General features: G+C 42.3%; 1 protein-coding gene across 4 annotated transcripts in view; it reads right to left on the bottom strand.

Annotated features, from left to right (window-relative positions):
• Window positions 1–21,211, bottom strand: part of PRKDC (protein kinase, DNA-activated, catalytic subunit) — a 190,783-nt gene that overhangs the window by 67,350 nt on the left and 102,222 nt on the right. For all 4 annotated transcript variants that reach the window (XM_055349529.2, XM_055349531.2, XM_055349530.2 and 1 more), the window contains exons 43-54: window positions 20,572–20,740; window positions 20,265–20,330; window positions 19,094–19,166; window positions 17,806–17,954; window positions 17,042–17,179; window positions 16,706–16,825; window positions 15,347–15,490; window positions 13,412–13,563; window positions 12,268–12,399; window positions 10,858–10,969; window positions 7,564–7,688; window positions 7,339–7,488 (exon numbers count right to left, since the gene is read on the bottom strand). In XM_055349529.2, coding sequence (XP_055205504.2) covers window positions 7,339–7,488; window positions 7,564–7,688; window positions 10,858–10,969; window positions 12,268–12,399; window positions 13,412–13,563; window positions 15,347–15,490; window positions 16,706–16,825; window positions 17,042–17,179; window positions 17,806–17,954; window positions 19,094–19,166; window positions 20,265–20,330; window positions 20,572–20,740 — 1,530 coding nt within the window. The remainder of the gene's footprint in view (window positions 1–7,338; window positions 7,489–7,563; window positions 7,689–10,857; window positions 10,970–12,267; window positions 12,400–13,411; window positions 13,564–15,346; window positions 15,491–16,705; window positions 16,826–17,041; window positions 17,180–17,805; window positions 17,955–19,093; window positions 19,167–20,264; window positions 20,331–20,571; window positions 20,741–21,211) is intronic.

Raw genomic sequence — 21,211 nt, 5'->3', positions numbered from 1 at the left:
ACAGCCCAGTGATCTGGGCGCAGAAAGCATGGCATAAAACTGGCTGGTCAGGCTAGCTACAAGGGCAGACACCAGCAGACTTGGTCAAGGGAACGTGAACTGGGCAGTCCCCACAACTGTCTGCTGGGCAAAAAACCCCAGGCTGTGGGCACCTCACCAGCTGCACAACCACGACAACATCACCCTGCCCTGAGATCCCCCACCCTTGACCTACTATACCAACAGACCACCCAGAGACATACTCCACAACCCTCTCTGACTTTGCCAAGCACAGAGGACCAGTGGGCCTCTGGAATGCTGCAGGTCTCCTGGTGACCTAACCTTCAGCTCAGGCTACTGCTAAGGGATGGGGAGCGCAGCCCACCAGGGCCCCCCTTGGGGTTCAGGAAATGTGAGTATGGTGCCAGTGATTGGAAGGGGCTCCTCTAAGGCCTGGGAATGAACTTGGTGAGGGGGTCATATCCCTTCCCCTACCCCCAGCACAGAGCACTGTGCTGAACGCACTGTAATCTAAGAGTCTATCTGCTAGCCCTTATCCTTAAGCACCATATACTGGATCATAGTCTGAATTATATCACTAAAAAAAATTCTTCTAGTATCCATCACCTGTGAAACCCAATGCAGGAACCTAGAGAGATCCTATACAGAGCCTCAGGAGAGCCTATACAGAGCCTCAGCCCGCTGAGAACACCCAGAAAGGGAGCCAGTTGACTATACTCAGCATACACCACAGTCAAACCCTCAAGGAAAATGATGAATAAGAAAACAAAAGGTCCCATCCAAGCAGAAGCAACTCCAAAAAGATAAAGGAACACCAGCCCTCTCAGATGAGAAAGAATTTGTGCAAACACTCTGGCAATTCAAAGTATCTTCTCACCTCCAAACAACTGTCCTAACCTCTCAGCAATGGTTTTCAGACAGATTGAAATGGCTGAAATGACAGAAATAGAATTCAGAATCCGGATGGCGAGAAAGCTCAAGATCCAGGAGAAGGCTGAAATTCAATCCAAGAAATCCAGTAAAATGATTCAAGAGTCAAAAGGCAACATAGCCATTTTAAGAATGAACAAGCCAGGCGTGGTGGATCACACCTGTAATCCCCACCACTTTGGGAAGCTGAGGCAGGTAGATTGCTTCAGTTGGGGAGTTTGAGACCAGCCTGGGCAACATGATGAAACCCCATCTCTGCAAAAATATAAATCATTAGCTGGGCATGGTGGTGCATGCCTGTGGTCCCAGCTCCTCAGGAGACTGAGATGGGAGGATCACCTGAGCTTGAGAGGTCGAGGCTGCAGCAGTAAGTCATGGCCACAACCACTGCACTTCGGCCTGGGTTACACAGCAAGACCCTGTCGAAAACAAAACAAAACAAAGGAAAAGAAAAGAAAAGGAACCAAACTGAACTTCTGGATTTGAAAGATTCACTACAGGAATTTCAAATACAGTTGGAAACATTAACAAAAGAATAGACCAAGCTAAGGAAAGAATCTCAGAGCTTGAAGACCAGTCCTTCAAATCAACCCAGTCAGAAAAAAATAAAGAAAAAAGAATTTTTAAATAAAATCTCTAAAAAATAATGGATTATGTAAAAATCCATTATATGTAAAAAAGAACCAAACCTATGACTTATTGGAATTCCTGAAAGAGACAACTTGGAAAATATATTTGAGGATATAGTCCATGAAAATGTTCCCTATCTCACTAGAGATAGGTGGGCATGCAAATTCAAGAAATTCAGAGAACCCCTGTGACATACTATACAAGACCATCCCCAAGACACATAGTCATCAGATTTTCCAAGGTCGATGTGAAAGAAAAAATTTTAAAGGCAGCTAGAAATAAGGGTCAGCTCACGTACTGAGAGAACCCCATCAGGCTACCAGCGGGCCTCTCAGCAGAAACCTTAAAAACCAGAAGAGACTGGGGCCTATTTTCAGCATCCTTGAAGAAAACAAATTCCAACCAAGAATTTAATATCCTGCCAAACTAAGTTTCATAAGGAAAGAAAAAATAAAGTCCTTTTCAGACAAGGAAACATTAAGGGAATTTGTTACTATTAGACCTGTCTTGTAAGAGGTCCTTAAGGGAGTGCTAAACATGAAACAGAAGAACAATACCTGCTACCACAAAAACATACTTAAGTACATAGCCCACAGATACTATAAAGCAACTACACAGTTAAGTCTACAAAACAACCAGGTAACAACACGACAGCAGGATCAAAACCTCACATATCAATATAAACCTTGAATGTAAATGGTCTAAAGGCCCCTCTTAAAAGCCACGCAGTGGCAAGTTGGATTTAAAAAAATAAAACTCAACTATCTTCTCTCTTCAAGAGACCCATCTCACATGTAACAACACCCACAGGCTCAAAGTAAAAGGATGGAGAAAGATCTATCACAAAAACAGAAAATGAAAAAGTGCAGCAGTCACTATTCTTTTATCAGATAAAATAACTTTAAACCAACAATAGTTAAAAAGGACAAAAAAGGGCATTACATAATGCCAAAGGGTTCAATTCAATAAGAAGACTTAACGATACTACATATATAAGTACCTAACTTTGGAGCACCCAGATTCATAAAATAAGTTCTTTTAGATCTATGAAGAGACTTACACAGGCACTCAATAATAGTGGGAAACTAACACTCTACTGACAGTGTTAGACAGATCGGGAAGGCAGAAAACTAACAAATTCTGGACTTAAACTCAACACTTGAACAATCGGACCCAATACATCTACAGCATACTCCACCTAATATACCAGAATATACATTCTTCTCATCTGCACATGGAACATACTCTAAGATCAACCACATGCTCAGCCATAAAGCAAGCCTCAATAAATTAAAAAAAAAAATTCAAAATCATGCCAAGCACACACTCAGACCACAGTACAATAAAAATAGAAATCAATACCAAGACCTCTCAAAACCATACAATTACATAAAAATTAAACAACCTACTCCTAAATGACTATTGAGAAAACAACAAAATTAAGGCAAGAATCAAAAAATTTTTTTCAATTAAGGAATACAGGGACACTAAATGCCTACATCAAAATGCTAGAAAGACCTCAAATCAATAATCAAACATCGCATATAAACTAGAAAAATAAGAACAAACCAAGTCCGGGTGCAGAGGCTGACGCCTGTACCCACTTTGGGAGGTTGAGGCAGGAGGATCATTTGAGGTCAGGAGTTTGAGACCAGCCTGACCAACATAGTGAAACCCTGTCTCTACTAAAAATACAAAAAAATTAGCCAGGCGTGGTGGTGTGCACCTCTAGTCCCAGCTACTCAGGAAAGAGGCTGAGGCAAAAGAATAGCTTGAACCCGGGAGGTGGAGGTTGCAGTGAGCCGAGATTGCTACCACTGCACTCCAGCCTGGGCAACACGGTGAGACTCCACCTTAAAACCAACCAAAACAAAACAAACCAACCCTAAAGACAGCAGAAGAAAAGAAATAACCAAAATCCAGAGTGCAATTGAATGAAAATTGTGATCCAAAAATCTACACAAAGATTCAACAAAACCAAAAGTTGATTATTTGAAAGAATAAACGAGATAGACCACAAGCTAGATCAATAGAGGGAGACAGAGACAGACAGAAGATCTAAATAAGCACAATAAGAAATGACAAAGATAACATCATACCTGATCCCACAGCAATACAAAAGATCCTCAGAGACTACTGTGAACACCTCTACGTAAGCAAATTAGGAAATCTAGAGGAAATAGATACATTCCTGGAAACATACAACCTCCCAAGATTGAACCAGAAATTAAAACAACAACAACAACAACAAAAAAAAAACCTGAACAGACCAATCAGGAGCTCCTAAATTAAATCAATAACGAAAAAAACTTACCAAGCAAAAACAAAAAAGCAGAAAACAAAAAACCCAGGGCAGATGGATTCACAGCTGAATTCTACCAGACATACAAAGAACTGGTACGAATCCTACTGAAACTATTTCACAAAACCAAGGAGGAAGGACTCCCTGACTCATTCTACGAAGCCAGCATCATCCTGATACCAAAATCTGGCAGGACACAATGAAAAAAGAAAACGTCAGGCCAAATCCCTGATGAACACAGATGAAAAAATCCTCAACGAAATACTAGCAAATTGAATCCAACAACACAACTAAAAGTCAATGCGTGACAATCAAGTGTGCTTTATTCCTAGAATGCGAGGTTGGTTCAACATACACAAATCAATAATGTGATTCACCACATAAACAGAATTAAAAACAAAAGCCATATTATCATTTCAATAAATGGAGAAAAAGCTTTCAATAAAATCCGACATTCTGGGCCAGGCGCAGTGGCTCACGCCTATAATCCTAGCACTTTGGGAAGCCAAGACGGATGGATCATTTGAGGTCAGGAGTTCGAGACCAGCCTGGTCAACATGATAAAACCCTGTCTCTACTAAAAATACAAAAATTAGCCAGGCATGGTGGCATGTGCCTGTAATCTCACTTACTCAGGAGGCTGAGGCAGGAGAATCGCTTAAACCTGGGAGGCAGAGGTTGCAGTGAGCTGAGGTCACGCCACTGCACTCCAGCCTGGGTAACAGAGGGAGACTCTGCCTCAAAAAAAAAAAAAAAAAAAAGAAAAAGAAAAAGAAAAAAATCCAACATCCTTGCATGATAAAAACCCTCAACAAACCAGGCATCAAAGGAATATTCCTCAAAATAATAACAATCATCTATGACAAACCCACAGCCCACATGATACTGAATGATGGTAAAAACTGGAAGCATTCCCCTTGAAAACTGGAAAAGACAAGGATGCCCACTCTCATCACTCCTATTCAACACAGTACTCAAAGTCCTACACAGAACAATCAAGCAAGAGAAAGAAATAAAACATATTCAAATAGGAAAAGAATAAATCAAACTATTCCTCTTCTCTGATGGTATGATTCTAAACCCAGAAAACCCTAAAGACTCTGACAAAACGTTCCTAGAACTGATAAATGACTTGAGTAAAGTTCTAGGATACAAAATCAATGTACAAAAATCAGTAACATTTCTATACACCAATAACATTACAGCTGAGATCCAAATCAAGAATGTAAGCCTATTTACAATAGCAAAGAAAAGAATAAAATACCTAAGAATACAGCTAACCAAGGAGGTGAAAGATCTCTACAAGGAGGACTATAAAACACTGCTGAAAGAAATCAGAGATGATACAAATAAATGAAAAAACGGATTAGAAGAATCAATATTGTTAGAATAGCCATTCTGCCCAAAGCAATCTACAGATTCAATGCTATTCCTATCAAACTACCTATGTCACTTTTCACAGAATTGGAAAAAGCTATTCTAAAATTCATATGAAACCAAAAAAGAGCCCGAATAGCCAAAACAATTCTAAGCAAAAAGAACAAAGCCAGAACATCATATTACCCAACTTCACTATACTACAGGGATACAATAATCAAAACAGCATGGTACTGGTCGGGGGAAAAAACAAAATACAAAAAAACACAGACACACAGACCAATAGAACAGAATGGAGAACCCAGAAATAAAGCCGAACCATCTGATCTTTGACAAAGTCAACAAAAATAAGCTGTGGGGAAAAGATGCCTCATTCAGTAAATGGTGCTAACTGGCTAACCATATGCAAAAGAATGAAACTAGAGCCCTGCCTATCACCACATAAAAAAATTAAGATGGATTACAGACTTCAATGTAAGACCTCAAATTACAAAAATACTAGAAGAAAATCTAGGAAATACCCTTCTCAATATCAGCCTTAGCAAAGAATTTATGACTAAGTTCTAAAAAGAAACTGCAACAAAAACAAAAATTGACCAGCAGGACCTAGTTAAATTAAAGAGATTCTGTGCAGCAAGAGATACTATCAAGAGGGTAAACAGACAACCTATAGAATGGGAGAAAATATTCAAAATATTCACAAACTATGCACCTAACGAAGGTCTAATATCCAGAATCCATAAAAAACTTAATTCAACAAGTAAAAAGTGACCCCATTAAAAAATGAGCAAAAGACATGGATACTTCTCAAAAGACATAAAAGCGGCCAACAAATATATATATATAAAAGTCATCATCACAAATCATCAGAGAAATGCAAATGAGATACCATCTCACACCAGTCAGAATGGTTTTCTTAAAAAGTTAAAAATCTGGCAGATATTGGCAAGGCTGCAGAGAAAAAGGAACACTTATACATGGTTGGTGGGAATGTAAATTAGTTCAGCCACTGTGGAAAGCAGTTTGGAGACTTCTCAAGGAAGTGAGAGTTGAACTATCATTTGACCCAGCAATCCCATTACTGGGTATATACGCAAAGGAAAATAAATCTTTCTACCAAAAAGACACATGCACCCATATGTTCACTACAGCACCATTTACAACAGCAAAGACATGGAATCAACCCAGGTGCTCATCAATGGTGGACTGGATAAAGAAAATGGTACATATATACCATGGAATATTAGGCAGCCATAAAAAAAATGAAATGTCCTTTGCAGCAACATGGATGCAGCTGGAGGCCACTGTCCTAAGTGAACTAGTGCAGAAACAGAAAAGCAAATACTGCATGTACTTACTCATATGTGGGAGCTAAACACTGAGTACACATAGCCATAAAGTCAGGAACAACAGACACTGGGGAACAGAAGAAGGGGAAGGGAGGATATGAGGCAAGAGTTGAAAAACTAACTACTAGGTGCTATGGTCACTACCTGAGTGACAGATTCATCTGTACACCAAACCTCAGCATTACGCAATATACCTTCGTAACAAACCTGCACTTGTACCTCCTTATTCAAAAATAAAAGTTGAAAAAAATGAAAAAAAAAAAAGGTATATGGACTAATAGACTAAGACTGGAAAAGAGTACAGGGACAGGGAAATAATATAATGTAAGTGATCAGCAGCTTTCTCTTTTAACATATACTTTTATGTTATGTTGCAATTTTGAAAATAAATGAACAATTTAAACACATTAACAGAAGCGTCTCACCTGGCAAATAGGTACAGAACTCAAAAGCATACATTTTAAATCTGAAGAGAGCCAAGGTAACCCCATAGGCCACCTCCTTCATTTATGGATGAAAAACACGCCCTGGGATGTGGCTCCCCAAGATGCCAGGCCAAGGGAGCAGAGAGCAGGCCCACCTCAGCAGATATCCTATTCTTATGGTGCCTTCACCTTTTCTTCAGAGATTCCAACTTCACAAATGTGCATATCATGGAAACGCACAGGTTCTTCTTGAGTTGGAGACGTCTTAACAAATTAACACTTTATGAGCCAGTGGGACCCAAGAGCAGGGCTAGTGTTCACTCACCTATGTCTCATGACTTGAACGAAGTCCTTGCTCTTTAACTGGAAGTACAGCTCTGTCATTCCCTCCACACGACAAAGTACCACCTCCAGACAGAGTGTTTTCAACACTCCATGAAATTTTGGCAGCAGAAAGAACACAGCATTCATAAACCTGGCGGGGAAGGGAACTGGTGAGAGGAGGGCCGAGGACCCTCCTGCCCCGACAGGATCCCTGGACAGCCCATACCTGTCTGCAAGAGGAGGGAAGCTCTTGGTCACTTTGTTCAAGCACACAATAAACTTGTCCTCCATAGTATTCTGATGTTGCTTCAATTGTTTTGCAACCAGTTCACACAGAGACTCCTCCAGTATCTGCAAAATTAAGTTTATTTTCAAATACACAAAAGTGGAAATGTAGGTTAAGCACTGAAAGCAAAGTTTATCTTGAGTATTTAAGTGAGCCCAACAAAGGTGCTCAATGTTGTCACCTACAAGGTAGATGATGGGACAGTAGGTGCTGGGGATGTCTGCTGGTCTACACTGACCATCGCACACCCTTAGGCTCTGGATCCTTGAGTTCCTACACCTCGGTGAGCCAGTCCACATCACTGTGCTCTGTGCTGAGCACCCAGGTGTCTGGCTCGTGTAGATGTCAGATCAATGAAGATCAGTGTTTCCTACTGACACCAAAACACTTGGTAGGACCAGTAAGTCCTTTGAGAAGCTAAGGTAAATGGCTAAATATTGTTTCAGACATATTTTATGGTGTTCAGATTTCTGATAAAAAATATTCACATGGACTAGAATTTTCAAGCAATTCTATTCACACAGCAGTCCCCATCACTGTACTGTCTGCTCACGTCCTGCCTCTTTTCACCAAGTGTTGCTACCCGTTATATATTCATCTGTGTACCATCTGTCTCCCCTCCCCACATGCCAGCTCCCCAAGGGCAGGGACATGACCTGTCCTGTTCCCTACTGCATCCCTAGAACCAGAAAGTCCTCAAATGTCCTCCACACAGAGAAGCACTCAGTAGAGTCCACTGGAAGGAAGCAACGGAAAACACTCCTGTCCTTCCTGGCTCACCTCCTTCCTCACAAACATCAGAAAGAGGGGTAGGCAACGTTTCAAAGGCACAAAGACAGAACAGTTTTTCAATGCAAACTCAACACAGACTGAGCGCCTCAAATCTGAAAATCCAGAATCCTCCAAAATGCAAAACGTTTTGAGCCTCAGCATGACACTCAACAAAACGTTCACTGGAGCATTTGAATTTTGAATTTTTGAATTAGGGATGCTCAAACAGAAACTATCATGAAAATATTGCAAAACCAGAAAATGGAAACACTCCTGGTCCCAAGCATTTTGGAATAGAGATACCAAATCTGTAGTATGAGGCTATTTTTAAATTATCTTAAGGAAAACCCTTAACACAAAACCACAAATTTCAACGGCATGAACCCCATATAGAATACACATAGTATTACACTACCAATTAATCAGATGTCTTTTTATTAAAAGTATTTAATACGACAACACAATGAAATGATCACAATCTAGCAAGTAAAGAAAGCAAGTTATAAAACAGTATGAATAACAGAGACCAAGGACAGTGGAGCTGTGTGCCACAGGTGCTGAGGGACATTGCGTGGGAAGAGTGCGAGCCTCTCTTACTGACTTCTTTTTATTTTTTTTGAGATGGAGTCTCACTCTGTCGCCCAGGCTGGAGTGCAGTGGTGTGATCTCAGCTCACTCCAACCTCTGCCTCTCAGGTTCAAGGGATTCTCCTGCTTCAGCCTCCCGAGTAGCTGGCATTATGGGCGTGTGCCACCATGCCCAGCTAATTTTTGTATTTTTTGTGGAGGCAGGGTTACACTATGTTGGCCAGGCTGGTCTTGAACTCCTGACCTCAAGTGATCCGCCTGCCTTGGCCTCCCAAAGTGCTGGGATTATAGGCATAAGCCACAGCACCTGGCCTCTTACCAACTTCTTTATGTTTACTCTGCTTTCCAAATTTCTACAATAAATCTGTATCACTTTTATATTCAGAAAAAAATACGTAAAACAGAAGTGCTTTTTATTCTTAAGTTGAAATTTAAGTCATGAGAGATTAAACCTGGGGATCTGCTGTAACCTGCTCCATTTATGGTGGAAATGAAGCATATTATGTAGATTTAAACCTCATATTTAGGGATGTTAGAATCATCTTGTAAAAAAGTCGTACTGAATTTTAAAAATCTGTTTATTTACAAAAATAGCTGATAATCCCTAAAATGAATTACAAGTAATATTTGATCTTCCCAAAGGGGTCATCTTAATTTTATTTTAAATCCAAACAAATCCTTACTTGGTGACATGGACAAGGGTCCAATCACAGCACTGGGCCCACTGGTGCCTGCTCAGGACCACCTGGCTTCTCCTGAGCCTCTCTTCATCCAGCCTGACAGTGACTATAGCCTGGACTCTACTCTGTCCTTTCTTTCAGGAGAGTAACTGAGCTGGGGGTGCAAACTTGAGAATCATGAACATAAAGGCAGTCTACATAAAGCCATGAGGCTGGACGAGGCAGGCAGGGGAGCAGTGAGTGAGGCCAAAGCCGAGCTGTGGAGGTGTTCAGGGAAATGCAGCTGAGGAAAGGGAGAGGGGGCTGACACAGGAGGAGGACGGGAGCCAAGAGTGTCCTCAGGGTGTGACCAGCTGGGCCACCCAGACAGGTTCTGCAGCAGCAAGATCCCCAGGGATCCACAGAGCACCTTATCCCAGTGATGACCCTGAAACCCACCACCCTGCTTGGGCAACATGGCGAAACCTTGTTTCTACAAAAAATACAAAAATTAGCCAAGCATGGTGGCATACGCCTGTAGTCCCAGCTACTCGGGAGGCTAAGGTGGGAGGATGGCTTGAGCCCAGGAGTGCAAGGCTGCGGTGAACTATGATTATACCACTGCACTCCAGCCCAGGTGACAGAGCAAGACCCCAGCTCTAAAAAGACTTTAAAACAATAAAGAACATGTTACTTCTTCATTCAGTCCTCTTATCTGAACAGCGCACTGCACTTAAACGTTCAGTTAGGCTCATCTCACAGTCCTGTCCAGTGGGCAAGGCAGCAGTACTGAGAGGGTCGCCTGGGAGGTCCCTGCCCCTGTTCAACAGCTACACCAAAAACTGCAAGGGGAGGAATGGACTGGGAGAGGACAGCAGCTATCTACCAGGACAATTTCCTCCACAAGGAAATCCTGAGACCAAGTTCATAGTAATAAAAGCTGGTTAAATACTCTCATCCTGATTTTACATTACCAAGTCGGTTGCTGATCTCTCCACGTTCACCAAGTTTCCAAGGTGTTTAAAAATCATGTGCCCTCTCTAAAAAACTGAGTATTATATTTGCTATATTATAGTAAGAAACAGTAAAATTTTAATAAATGCAGATGCCCATTTTGTTTCTAACACCATACAAGAAATAAACATATAAGTATCAAGGGTCATAACAAATCAAAATAGAGTAAGAGGTATTTATTGAAAATTGTGTAGCACACTCACGTTTTTTCTCTCCATAACATATCGAAGTATAAGTCCTAGAACTTCTGCTGCAGCGGCATACACTTCTTTATATCTTACAAAGGACATATTATTCACCAAAGCCTGGAAGTATCTACAATAAACCCAGAAAAGACATATGCATCAAATAAACCATTCTGTTGTTCCACAAATATAAATGACAATTTTCCTTCTCATGTCATATTGACAGCCTAAGTTGAGGAAATCTAAATATAGAATGTGATGCAAATTCCATGCACAAATGCACACATCAGCATGTACATAAGGGTGCCCGAGGTCATAACCAGAAAAGCATAGGGCAGTCTGCTGTCCCATCATGCAGAACCGCTGCAGCTGGACCACCCCACAAGGCTGAACAGACAGAAAGGTGCAGTGACAGAAAGAGCTACTATCCAAGATCACGGGACACTGACTCCCTTTCAAAACCCACCTACTATAGCAGGACAAGGACAATAAAATGAGAAAGAGCATACTCCCAGTGCCGTCTGTGTGAGGAGGCTTCCCAGGGAGCCACCCATTCACTGTCAGCACTTAGGGGACTCTGCAAGGTTATCCTAGTGTAGAAGCCAAAGCCCCAGCCAGTGACTGTCTAAAAGGAGCCGAGTTCCCACTGAGGCTGCTGCGAAGCTGGCTGCCTCAGCCCTGAGGTCATGTGTCATCTCTGGCAACAGTAACTGGTCCGACGGTGCTGGGGGGCCAACACGGAGGACCAAACAGAGAGAGTGATTTGGCAGGGCAGGTGAAAACCCAGGGAGTGACCAGGAATCAACACTGACTTCACAACCCTCAGGAGCAGGACAAAGATGTCCTGCTCCTTTTATGATGTCCCGGAACCATCTTTCTGAGGCCTCTTGTCTTGACATGTCACACCCAGCTGCCCTAGCTCCCAGGCGGGATGGTGCAGCCCAGCGTCTACCAGCCCTCACCGTCAGAGAGCCCAGAACAAAGCCTTCCGAGGGGCCTGCATTACTTTTGGGGATAAATGTTCAGAATATCAGTTTAGAAAATAAGAAACACTTAACACCTCTCACCTGCCAGCATGGATATGAAAAAATTACACTGTTTTAAACACCTACATTTCTCATTTGCCCCAAACATTTCTTCCAAAAAAATCTAAATCCATCTTCCTAAATTTAGGTAGACAAGAATTTTTTTGGTATAGATGCGGTCTTGCTATGCTGTCCAGGCTGGTCTCGAACTCCTGGACTCAAGCAATCCTCCTGCCTTGGCCTCTCAAACGTGTTAGAATTACAGGCATGAGCCACCGTGCCTGGCCCAGAAACATTTGTAGCATGGGTCTGGTCCTTAAAATGATCAAAACTGCACCATACTGAAGTCTGTCAATCCAGTTTGGGTAGACGTGACCTAAAAAATAATCAAGCAAACACGTACTCGCTACTCTGGATGCCACACTGTGGGTCATAGGGAGGCAGGTCATTGGCCATCACGATGCCTAGCAATTGAATCCCTACTGAGTTGTCTTTAGAATTAGGATCTTTACCGGAAAACTTTTCAAATATTAACCTGAAACATAAGCACAAAGGAGAAAATTGAGACTGTTGCATAATCAAATAAGAAGCAGGAAGACAAACACAGAATTTTATTTTTTTGAGACAGAGTCTCACTCTCGCCCAGGCTGGAGTGCAGTGGCGTGACTGAGACGGAGTCTTGGAGTCTCGCTTTGTCGCCCAGGCTGGAGTGCAGTTGGCGTGATCTCGGCTTGCTGCAAGCTCTGCCCCCTGGGTTCACGCCATTCTCCTGCCTCAGCCTCCCAAGCAGCTGGGACTACAGGCGCCCGCCACCACACCTGGCTAATTTTTTGTATTTTTTTAGTAGAGACGGGGTTTCACTGTGTTAGCCAGGATGGTCTCGATCTCCTGACCTCGTAATCCGCCCGCCTCGGCCTCCCAAAGAGCTGGGATTACAGGCGTGAGCCACCGTGCCCGGCCAAATACAGAATGTTCTAAAGCTAATCTTCAGGGTAAGAAATGCTTTTTCTTTATTTCTGTTTCTTCCCCAGGTCTAGCTTTGACTTTACAGAAATGCTTTCTTTTTCTTTTCCCATATCCAATATCCCTGCTTGCTAACACCTCCTGTTCACATCCAGGTTCCTCCAGCTTTGTAACACTGGCAATTTTATCACCCTCATATTTTAATTATTTGCCTAAATTCTCCCTTAGTTGATAGCAAAACTTTTTGAAAGTTTTAGCTTGCCTCAGGCTACAAAAAAAGGAATTACACACAAATCCTACCTACCTCCCACCACCCTCTACCCCATGGGCCAATGGAAGGTAGTACCTGCCCCTCCCCAGCGTGGGGACATCAGAGGCAAGCCGAGGCGGAGGGCAGGGCCACTGGAGGGTGCGAGACACGCATCTGGTGCCACACTCTGGAGGCTGTGGTTTTATTAGTAACAATAAATTATTTTCTTCCTCCTATCATTTCATGTAATTAAATTTCACTCTAATCATCATTTACGACACACTACATTTTAACCTAAATTTCTGAACAATACTGCAAAAACCAGTAAACATACCTATAAGGGATGGATAAACAATCCTTCCAGCACTCGACAAGGGTCTTTATAATTTCAAGGTTGTGTCTAAACACAGCTCTTTTTGGATGAAAGACATGTTTCATTAGGAAATTAAGCAATCGATTTGCTAACACTTCATCTTTAGGGACCCCCTGAAAAGGTACAGAAATTCTGTATTAATATGCGGCATTCCATTCTGGAAAGCATTTTTTAACTCAAGTTCATTTATAAAAGAAATCTGGCATTTTACAGGAGTCCGGCTCCTGTTGAAAGCCCTGTGATTTTTCAGAAACAGGTAACAACAAAGGCTGACCTGGCAAGAGGACCAGGCACCGCCGGCGCTGCAATCTCAGAGTTGCCGTCCAGGGTGCAGGCTGCTAGCCGCCATGCCCCATGCATGCACCTCTGCCTTCCTCCCTGGAGCCTCCATGCCTAGGACCCTTTATCTGAGGCCCTGGACAGGGGTCGCCTGCAGGGCAGGGGAGCAGCATGAAGGCGCTTTCCCCACTCCGACGCAGTATCCAGTGCTTTCTGACTCAGCTCTTCCCCATAAAACTACAGAGCCTCCTGTTCAGGGCCTCTCAATGGTGAGACGGACCTTGTCTGTGCTAATCCATCTGGCTGCTGAGCAGTGCACCACTCTAGGGGCAAACAGAACAAGGGGAGTCTCCCTCCAGTGTTAGCCTCTCACTCCCATGACTCCAGAGTGAGTAAAAGCTTCATGGCAACCTTTCTGTTGCTTTATTCAGCTACCCCGAGCCCGGCAGTTCCACTCTCTTGAGTTCAGCTGAGCCGCTGACAGCTACATCAATCTCTTTCAATGGACCCTTGTTAAACTGAACCCCTCTTAATTTTTTCATTTTATTAAGCAGAAAACAAAGTATTTCATTAACACTAAGACAAAGAAATCTAAATTTGGTTAACTGTGAAACAAATGAGATAGGTACATCCAGAGACAAGTGTATGAGAAAGCTCCATGTATTTTTTTGTGGGGGGGGGGGGGGGGGGGTGGTGGTGGAGCTGGGGGAACGTAGTCTCACTCTGTCGCCCAGGCTGGAGCACAGTAGTGCCATTTCAGCTCACCACAACCTCCGCCTCCCGGGTTTAAGCAATTCTCCTGCCTCAGCCTCCCGAATAGCTAGGATTATAGACATGCGGCACCACGTCCAGTTAATTTTTGCATTTTTTTAGTACAGATAAGGTTTCACCATGTTGGCCAGGCTGGTCTCAAACTCCTGACCTTAAGTGATCTGCCTGCCTTGGTCTCCCGAAGTGCTGGGATTACAGGTGTGAGCCATCATGCCTGGCCCCGCATGTGTATATTATATTTAATACAGACTGTTCTTACCATCTCCTCACATGAAAACGTTTGTATGCTGTCAGTGTCCACAGTTTTAAATGAGTAGGCAAAGCACCAACACACACACGCACGTCTACACTGGTGGGTACTGCATTTGCCTCAACATAACATGGTGTTATCATCTGGCAGCTACTGCTTTAGCCCTAATCTTGCCATTACTGGTATTAGTCAATACTCTGGGAGTAGAGAAGCTGGCACAAATGCCAAAATCCAGGGACTTCAGGGCAGAAGTCCTCAGAGCCTCCCATTCAGGGTTGGTTGACATTCAGTTTACACATAGTTTTAATAAATTTGCAATCTCATTTCTAAGGCAAGTAAAGGCAGCAAACAAAACAAAACAAACACCTGACAGCTTCATAATAAAAGCAAGGTCAGACGAATTACCAAAGGCAAAGGAAACAAAACAAAACCAAAGCAGGCTGAGGCCACTTGGTTTAGGAGCACACCAGCAATGTAGCAACAAATGCTGAAAACCATAGCACAGTCAGTGAGAGGGACCTGAATTATGTGTCATAGGCTCTATAGGCTATTGGCAAAGGATAATATATTAACATAAAAGATGCATCAATCCTTACTGTTGGAGTGGCCAAGCCTGTCCATGAAAGAATAGTGGCCACTATCTCAACCACCATGTAGTGAATTCCTTCTCCTCCATTGTTTTCAGAAGCAGCCAGCTGCAGCAAGGGGCTAAGCCAGTGCTTCGCGTAAGGGCGAAAGACCTACAAGAGGATGTAAAAGTCAAACATCAAAGAATGGTCTTAAATTGCCAAAATATTAATACAAGACTGTATCTTCCATCAGCTAAAATTTTATACTATGACTGGACCTAAAGCCAAAAGCGAGGTAAGCACGTTAAAGTCAACGCATTAGTGTGGGCCCTAATCAAATATGACTGGTGTCCTTATTAAAAGAGGAAATCAGGACACAGAGACAGATACAAGGGGGAAGATGAGGTGAAGACACAGGGAGAATGCCTCTGACACACCACATAGTGCTTGAGGCTGCCGGATGCTGGGAGTAGCCTGGACCAGGCTCTCTCATAGCTCTCGAAGGAACCAACCCTGCCAGCAGCTTGATCTCAGGCCACGGCTGTCTGAGTCCCCCCAGTATGGCACCCTGAGACCATGTGCCCAGGGTGTGAAGAATCAAGTGAGCCCCGAGGAAAGAAGGTGCTGCTGCAGCCCTAGAGCAGCCTGTCAGGGACCTCCTGACAGACTCGCCATGTCTGCAGAGCTGCCCAGAATGACCTCCTACGGAGCCAAGTGGATGGTGTCACCCCACCACTTAGTGCCCTTAGTGGTTCCCTGGTGCTCAATGAATGAGCCCAACCCTCTGCATAGCTCTGGATGGCCTGGCCTGGCTCTGGTCCAGACCACACTCCCACAGCCCAGGCAGTCAGTGCAGACCTGCTTGGCTCACCCAGGGACCACCCATGCTATGCTACTCCTTCCCTGCCTAGTGCAAACTCTCACTGCACTTCACCACGTCTAGCTCAAAGGCCTTTCCAAAATGGACTCCAAGATGCTCCTACCTCACAAACTCAGCAATTGCCTAAGAGTCAGCTGTTTTTCATATAGAGTTAACAGGAATATTTTCTCCCCCGCTCCACCCCCCGCTTTTTTTTTTCTACTATAAGGAAAGAACGTTGGCAGCCGTAAGAAAGCAGCTACATGTACTTTATACAAAGACCACTTCCAACTCACGAGAGGTGAATTTACATATGTTAAAAACGATAAAAGAATGGTGATGAACAAGTAGATAAATATTGGGTGGCTAATCAGAGAACAAAAATGTCATGCTCTGCCCCTTTATAGTTTCCTTTTTTGTGTGTGTTTTTAAGTATATTCATAGAATTGCAATTGATTCATTCATAGAATTGAATAAACAGACTTACAGAATCTATTCAAAGAATAAAGAAATAATCAATTACTTACCTCTTCTGTATTAATAACAAGCTTGGCTAAGAAGAGACGGATATTTAATGGTACTATTGGATTTCCCAGTTTGCCATGGAGGAATTTCATCCAAGAAGGAAGATCTCTTGGCACTGAATCCTAAAATAAAACATTCAAAATTACCTTAAAACGTGGAATAAAATAATGATACATTTTGATATTATGGGAAAACAAGGACAAAGTAAGACATGAACAAAAAAAAAAAATCACATTTATTTGATAAGCAGTTTGGTTTTGTTTTCAATATTAAATGTTCATTCTCAATATGACACCAATGAATATAGTATTAACAGGTAAGATGAGTGGGAAAAGCACCTCTTCTCCTTGAGGCAGGCCCAGGCTTCTGTGCATGTGCTTCACCAGGGCCGTCAGGGGCGCCATGCACTCATGCCGATTGAGCTCGTCCATCTCCAGCTCCAGCACATCATCATGCACCGTGGGGTCCCGCTGCTCCTGAAAAAGGGAGGGCCCAGGAGAGCAGAGGGTACAGTTAACATTCAGTGGACAAGGCAGTGGATGTGGGAGGCTCTTTCTGGGGCAACAGCATATAACAAACACTTAGGTAATACTGATAATCTGGTACTAATATCAAATACACTCACTGTACAATTAACAGATAAGAAGGATTTCATGTCTTCCTTGCATCCCAAGTACATAGTCCCCCTGTCCCGTCTGCCCAGTCATTCCACAGGGTGGCTCCTGAGGTCAGATGTCTCTGTTACACTGACCCCTGACCCCCATCTATGGTCACTCCTCAGGGTGGCTCCTCAGGTCAGATGTCTCTGCTATGTGACCCCCTGAACCGTCTGTATGGTGACTCCCCGGGAGTGCACCTCAGGTCAGAGCATCTTTGCTATGTTGACCCCTGACCTCCTACTGTGCTGATGATATCTGACTGCTGAGTCTACAGAATAAAAGGCTAGGAATTAGATCTTGGAAAATTCTCCAAATTAACTCTATACTCCGAGGGTTGTCAATGGACAGAGAACTGGCTTCCTGTAGTAACAGCAAGGCATAGCTGTGACCCCCTTTCTTCACAAACATTGACAATATTCTTTTAGTATGTGAAATGTGATCACCCGTCTCCGAAAACGACCAGTGGCAGGTCTAGGGTCTTGGGAGCTGTATGAATAGCTCTGAACTCCGGTTGAGAAATCAAATTGACTCATTTCCTCACTCAGGGTACTGTCTGCCAAATATGACAGGGAAGACATATAGGAAGGACCATCTGAAATATAAAAAAGGAGAAAATTACATGTATTCAAACATAATTAGTAAGAAATGTATTTCTCTAAATTCAAATGATATGAAAATTAAAGCATATTTTAATCTAAGGTTTTCATCAAGCCAGTGATTATTAACATATTATCCAGATTAAGAAAGCAAAAAAGAAATGGGGAAAAGACCTCATTTTCTTTTTGTTGTTATCAAGCAGTTATTCTGTCATAGACAAGGAAATTGTTACACTGGTCCAATTTTGCATATGATTAACAAATTTTCTTTGCATTTAAAATTTTGATGATGTACATTTTGCCCATTAAGTCTAACAAAAATGTGGGAAGAAATACCACTGAAAAGTAGCTAATCCAAAACACCTAAGAGATTTAGAAAACTGGTCCAAATTTTATTCTCATATCAAGAAATGATGATAAAGCTATCAGGAAAAATTAAGCAAAAAACAAAAACAAGGAGCATATAGAGGGATAGTGGACTAATTTTAAATAGGGAGGCCAGGAAGAGTCTACTTCAGGGGTTGACATTAAACAAAATGTCATGAGGTATGCTGATACCTGGGGTTGAGGGTATTAGAGGAAACTGCAAGTGCACACGACCTAGGGCAAAAGCAGGCCTGGCGCCTACAAGGCACAGGCAAGAGCCATATGCTGGAGTGAGCAGTAAGAAGGGCTGCAGGGGAGGGAGTCGGCAGGTCAGGGGCCTTGAGCAGCTCTGTCCTGCCGGAGATGGGAACCCACAGTGAGGTTGGGCACAGAAGAGTGGCTGGAAAGGACTTGTATTCTAATGTAGACTTCTGAATGTATCTAAACAACATACAAACACAATCCATATGCAAACAATAAGACACCAAGCTAATTTTGTATTTTTAAAAAAGTGTAACATATCTGAGCCCTGTCTGGCCACTCTGAGACCTTTCTATGCAGCTAAGTTTAGCTAAGTACATTTCTTTCAAAATATAATTCCATTTGCCACTTAAAATACTTTTTCAAAGTCAATTTCAATGTTTTAGGGTACTTAAAGTATTTTCTATTTACATAAAAAATACTTTACTCCTCTATTTGTCTTAGAACAAAACAAAACAAAATAACCCATCGATTTGAATCCTTTCTCATGATTTTGAAAACATCCTACCTGAATCCCCATTTGCTGCTTCTCTGGCTTCTTTCCTAATTTCAATGTACTTTTTCTTTCTTTCCATAGGAACCTATTGGGAAGAACAAATAAACAATGTAAAACATTTTATAATAACAGTGATACTTTTTCTGTTTTAGTAGCAATCTGGCAAAATAAAAATTATAAATTTTTAAACAAAACAAAACAAATTTAAAAGCACTCAAAAATAACCTCAAAAAGAGACTAGTGAGTGTCCCTTAAGGAAAGCCCTTCCTGCAGATTCCCACAGAACTCGGCCCAGGCACTTAACCTCCATCTCAGCTCTGGTACAGCTCACTGCGTACAGTGTGTACCAAGCTCTTATGCCTGGACTGCCGATAAATTCTATTTATCTCTGAACCTCAATTTATTCAAATCTAGTTATGATATATCATAGTGCCTGTAATTGTTGTAAAATATAGAAGTAACATACAGCATGTGTCTACACGCTTAATACACTGGTGCTAATTTTGTTGTTTTTTAGTTCTTTGAACATACGCCTAGAAAACAATCCTAGTCTTGTTCAGAAGAAGTACAAGGCAGGATCAGCATTCACATGTAGTGGTGAAGCACTAAGACATGGTGGAGGTCAGCAGCTGTGTGGGGAAAGTGCACGCCATGGTGGATGAGCTCAGCTCTCTGCCCACCTTCCCATTTCCAATGGGTGCTGAAGGCAGCAACCACCACATTCTCACCAACTGCCCAACTGCTGAGGCTGGCATGTCAATCTGAGCTTGGCTAAAACAAACCTTGTCCCATCTGCCAGGGCAAGTCTTCCAGTTAACCCATGACTTTTCCATGATCCTGCCACGTTGCCCAAGCAAGGCCACAGTAAGGATCTCAACTTCTTTGACTGGAGCAATTCACTCAGAAAACAACTTCTGGGATATGTCCTAACACTTCCTTTTACTGGCACCGTCTTTCCTACACATGTCAAGAGATGAAATCAAGTTCTGACAAATTTTGTAGTTGCCTGAGATTGTATCTGAAGCTACAATTGCCAGATTTTATAGAAACCACATGAAACCACCAGTTTTTGTTGAAAGCCGACTTGAATATTGGCAACTTAACGTGTTTGACATAATATGGTTTTCTTTGTGAGCACTTGATAAGTTTTTTTTTAACTTAGAACATTGAAAATTTCACTCACCTCAACTTCTACAGGAAAATTATAGCGGCGCTTCAGGTCGATCAGATTTTCAAAAATAAGCAAGTTCTGTGAATACAAAGAATCATATAAAAATAGCTGAATGGTGAAGATCCTCATAATCGATGTTACTTTAGAATTAATGCTATGTAATAGCTCATGGAAAAGCACTCCAGCTTTAAATATACCTATGCAGAATTAAACGAACCACATCTTTACTATAAGATGGTACAAATTATAAGTTTAACTGATATAATCTAACTTTTGAACTCCTACAATAACAATAGTGCACACCTTAGGAGTGGCCTACCTTTTCTGGTTTTTCACTAAACAGAAAACCTTGGTAAAATTTTAACTCATTGAAGACACAGCAGATGACAGATATGGCGCAGTTGTATGCTGCACAATGGTAAAGTCTTCTCCTCTCCAGCAGCTGATTCTCTCCTGCCATGTTCTCTGTAAATGCATCGTAGCACAATCTGCAGGGAGATCCATGTGACAAATCAATTCACACAACATGGCAATCACTGCTCAAGCCCAACAATGCCAGACAACAGGACCTAATGCCATTCAGCCTTTCTCGAGGGTCAGGCTTGTGCCAGGCAGAGTATTGGGCACTGGGAATATGAAAAGGAACATGTCACCCATCTCACAGCAAGGGCAGCATATATACATGGATCTTGCAACACAGTGGTCAGTGACGCAACGGCATCAAGTGCAATAAGAGAGGGAAGGAAGCAAGGAGGACAGACAACAGCCTAGTCATGACTGAACGGTGACATCATTCACTGATGAGGTAAGACAGCACCAAGTAAGAGGAGGATAATAATGAATTTGTTTGGTGATGCAAAATGTGATACGGCAAAAGTCTGTGTTCAATATTTACTAGGAGGAGAACTCCATTAAAAGACGTTTTAGAGAAAATACATTTGATTACTTTTGTATTGTTT

The sequence above is a fragment of the Gorilla gorilla genome, chromosome 7 (genome assembly GCF_029281585.2).
Source record: "Gorilla gorilla gorilla isolate KB3781 chromosome 7, NHGRI_mGorGor1-v2.1_pri, whole genome shotgun sequence".
In the NCBI taxonomy this organism is placed as follows: Eukaryota; Metazoa; Chordata; class Mammalia; order Primates; family Hominidae; genus Gorilla; species Gorilla gorilla.
The sequence above is the reverse complement of the archived record's forward strand: the minus strand, read 5'-3'. Positions and strand labels throughout refer to the sequence as shown.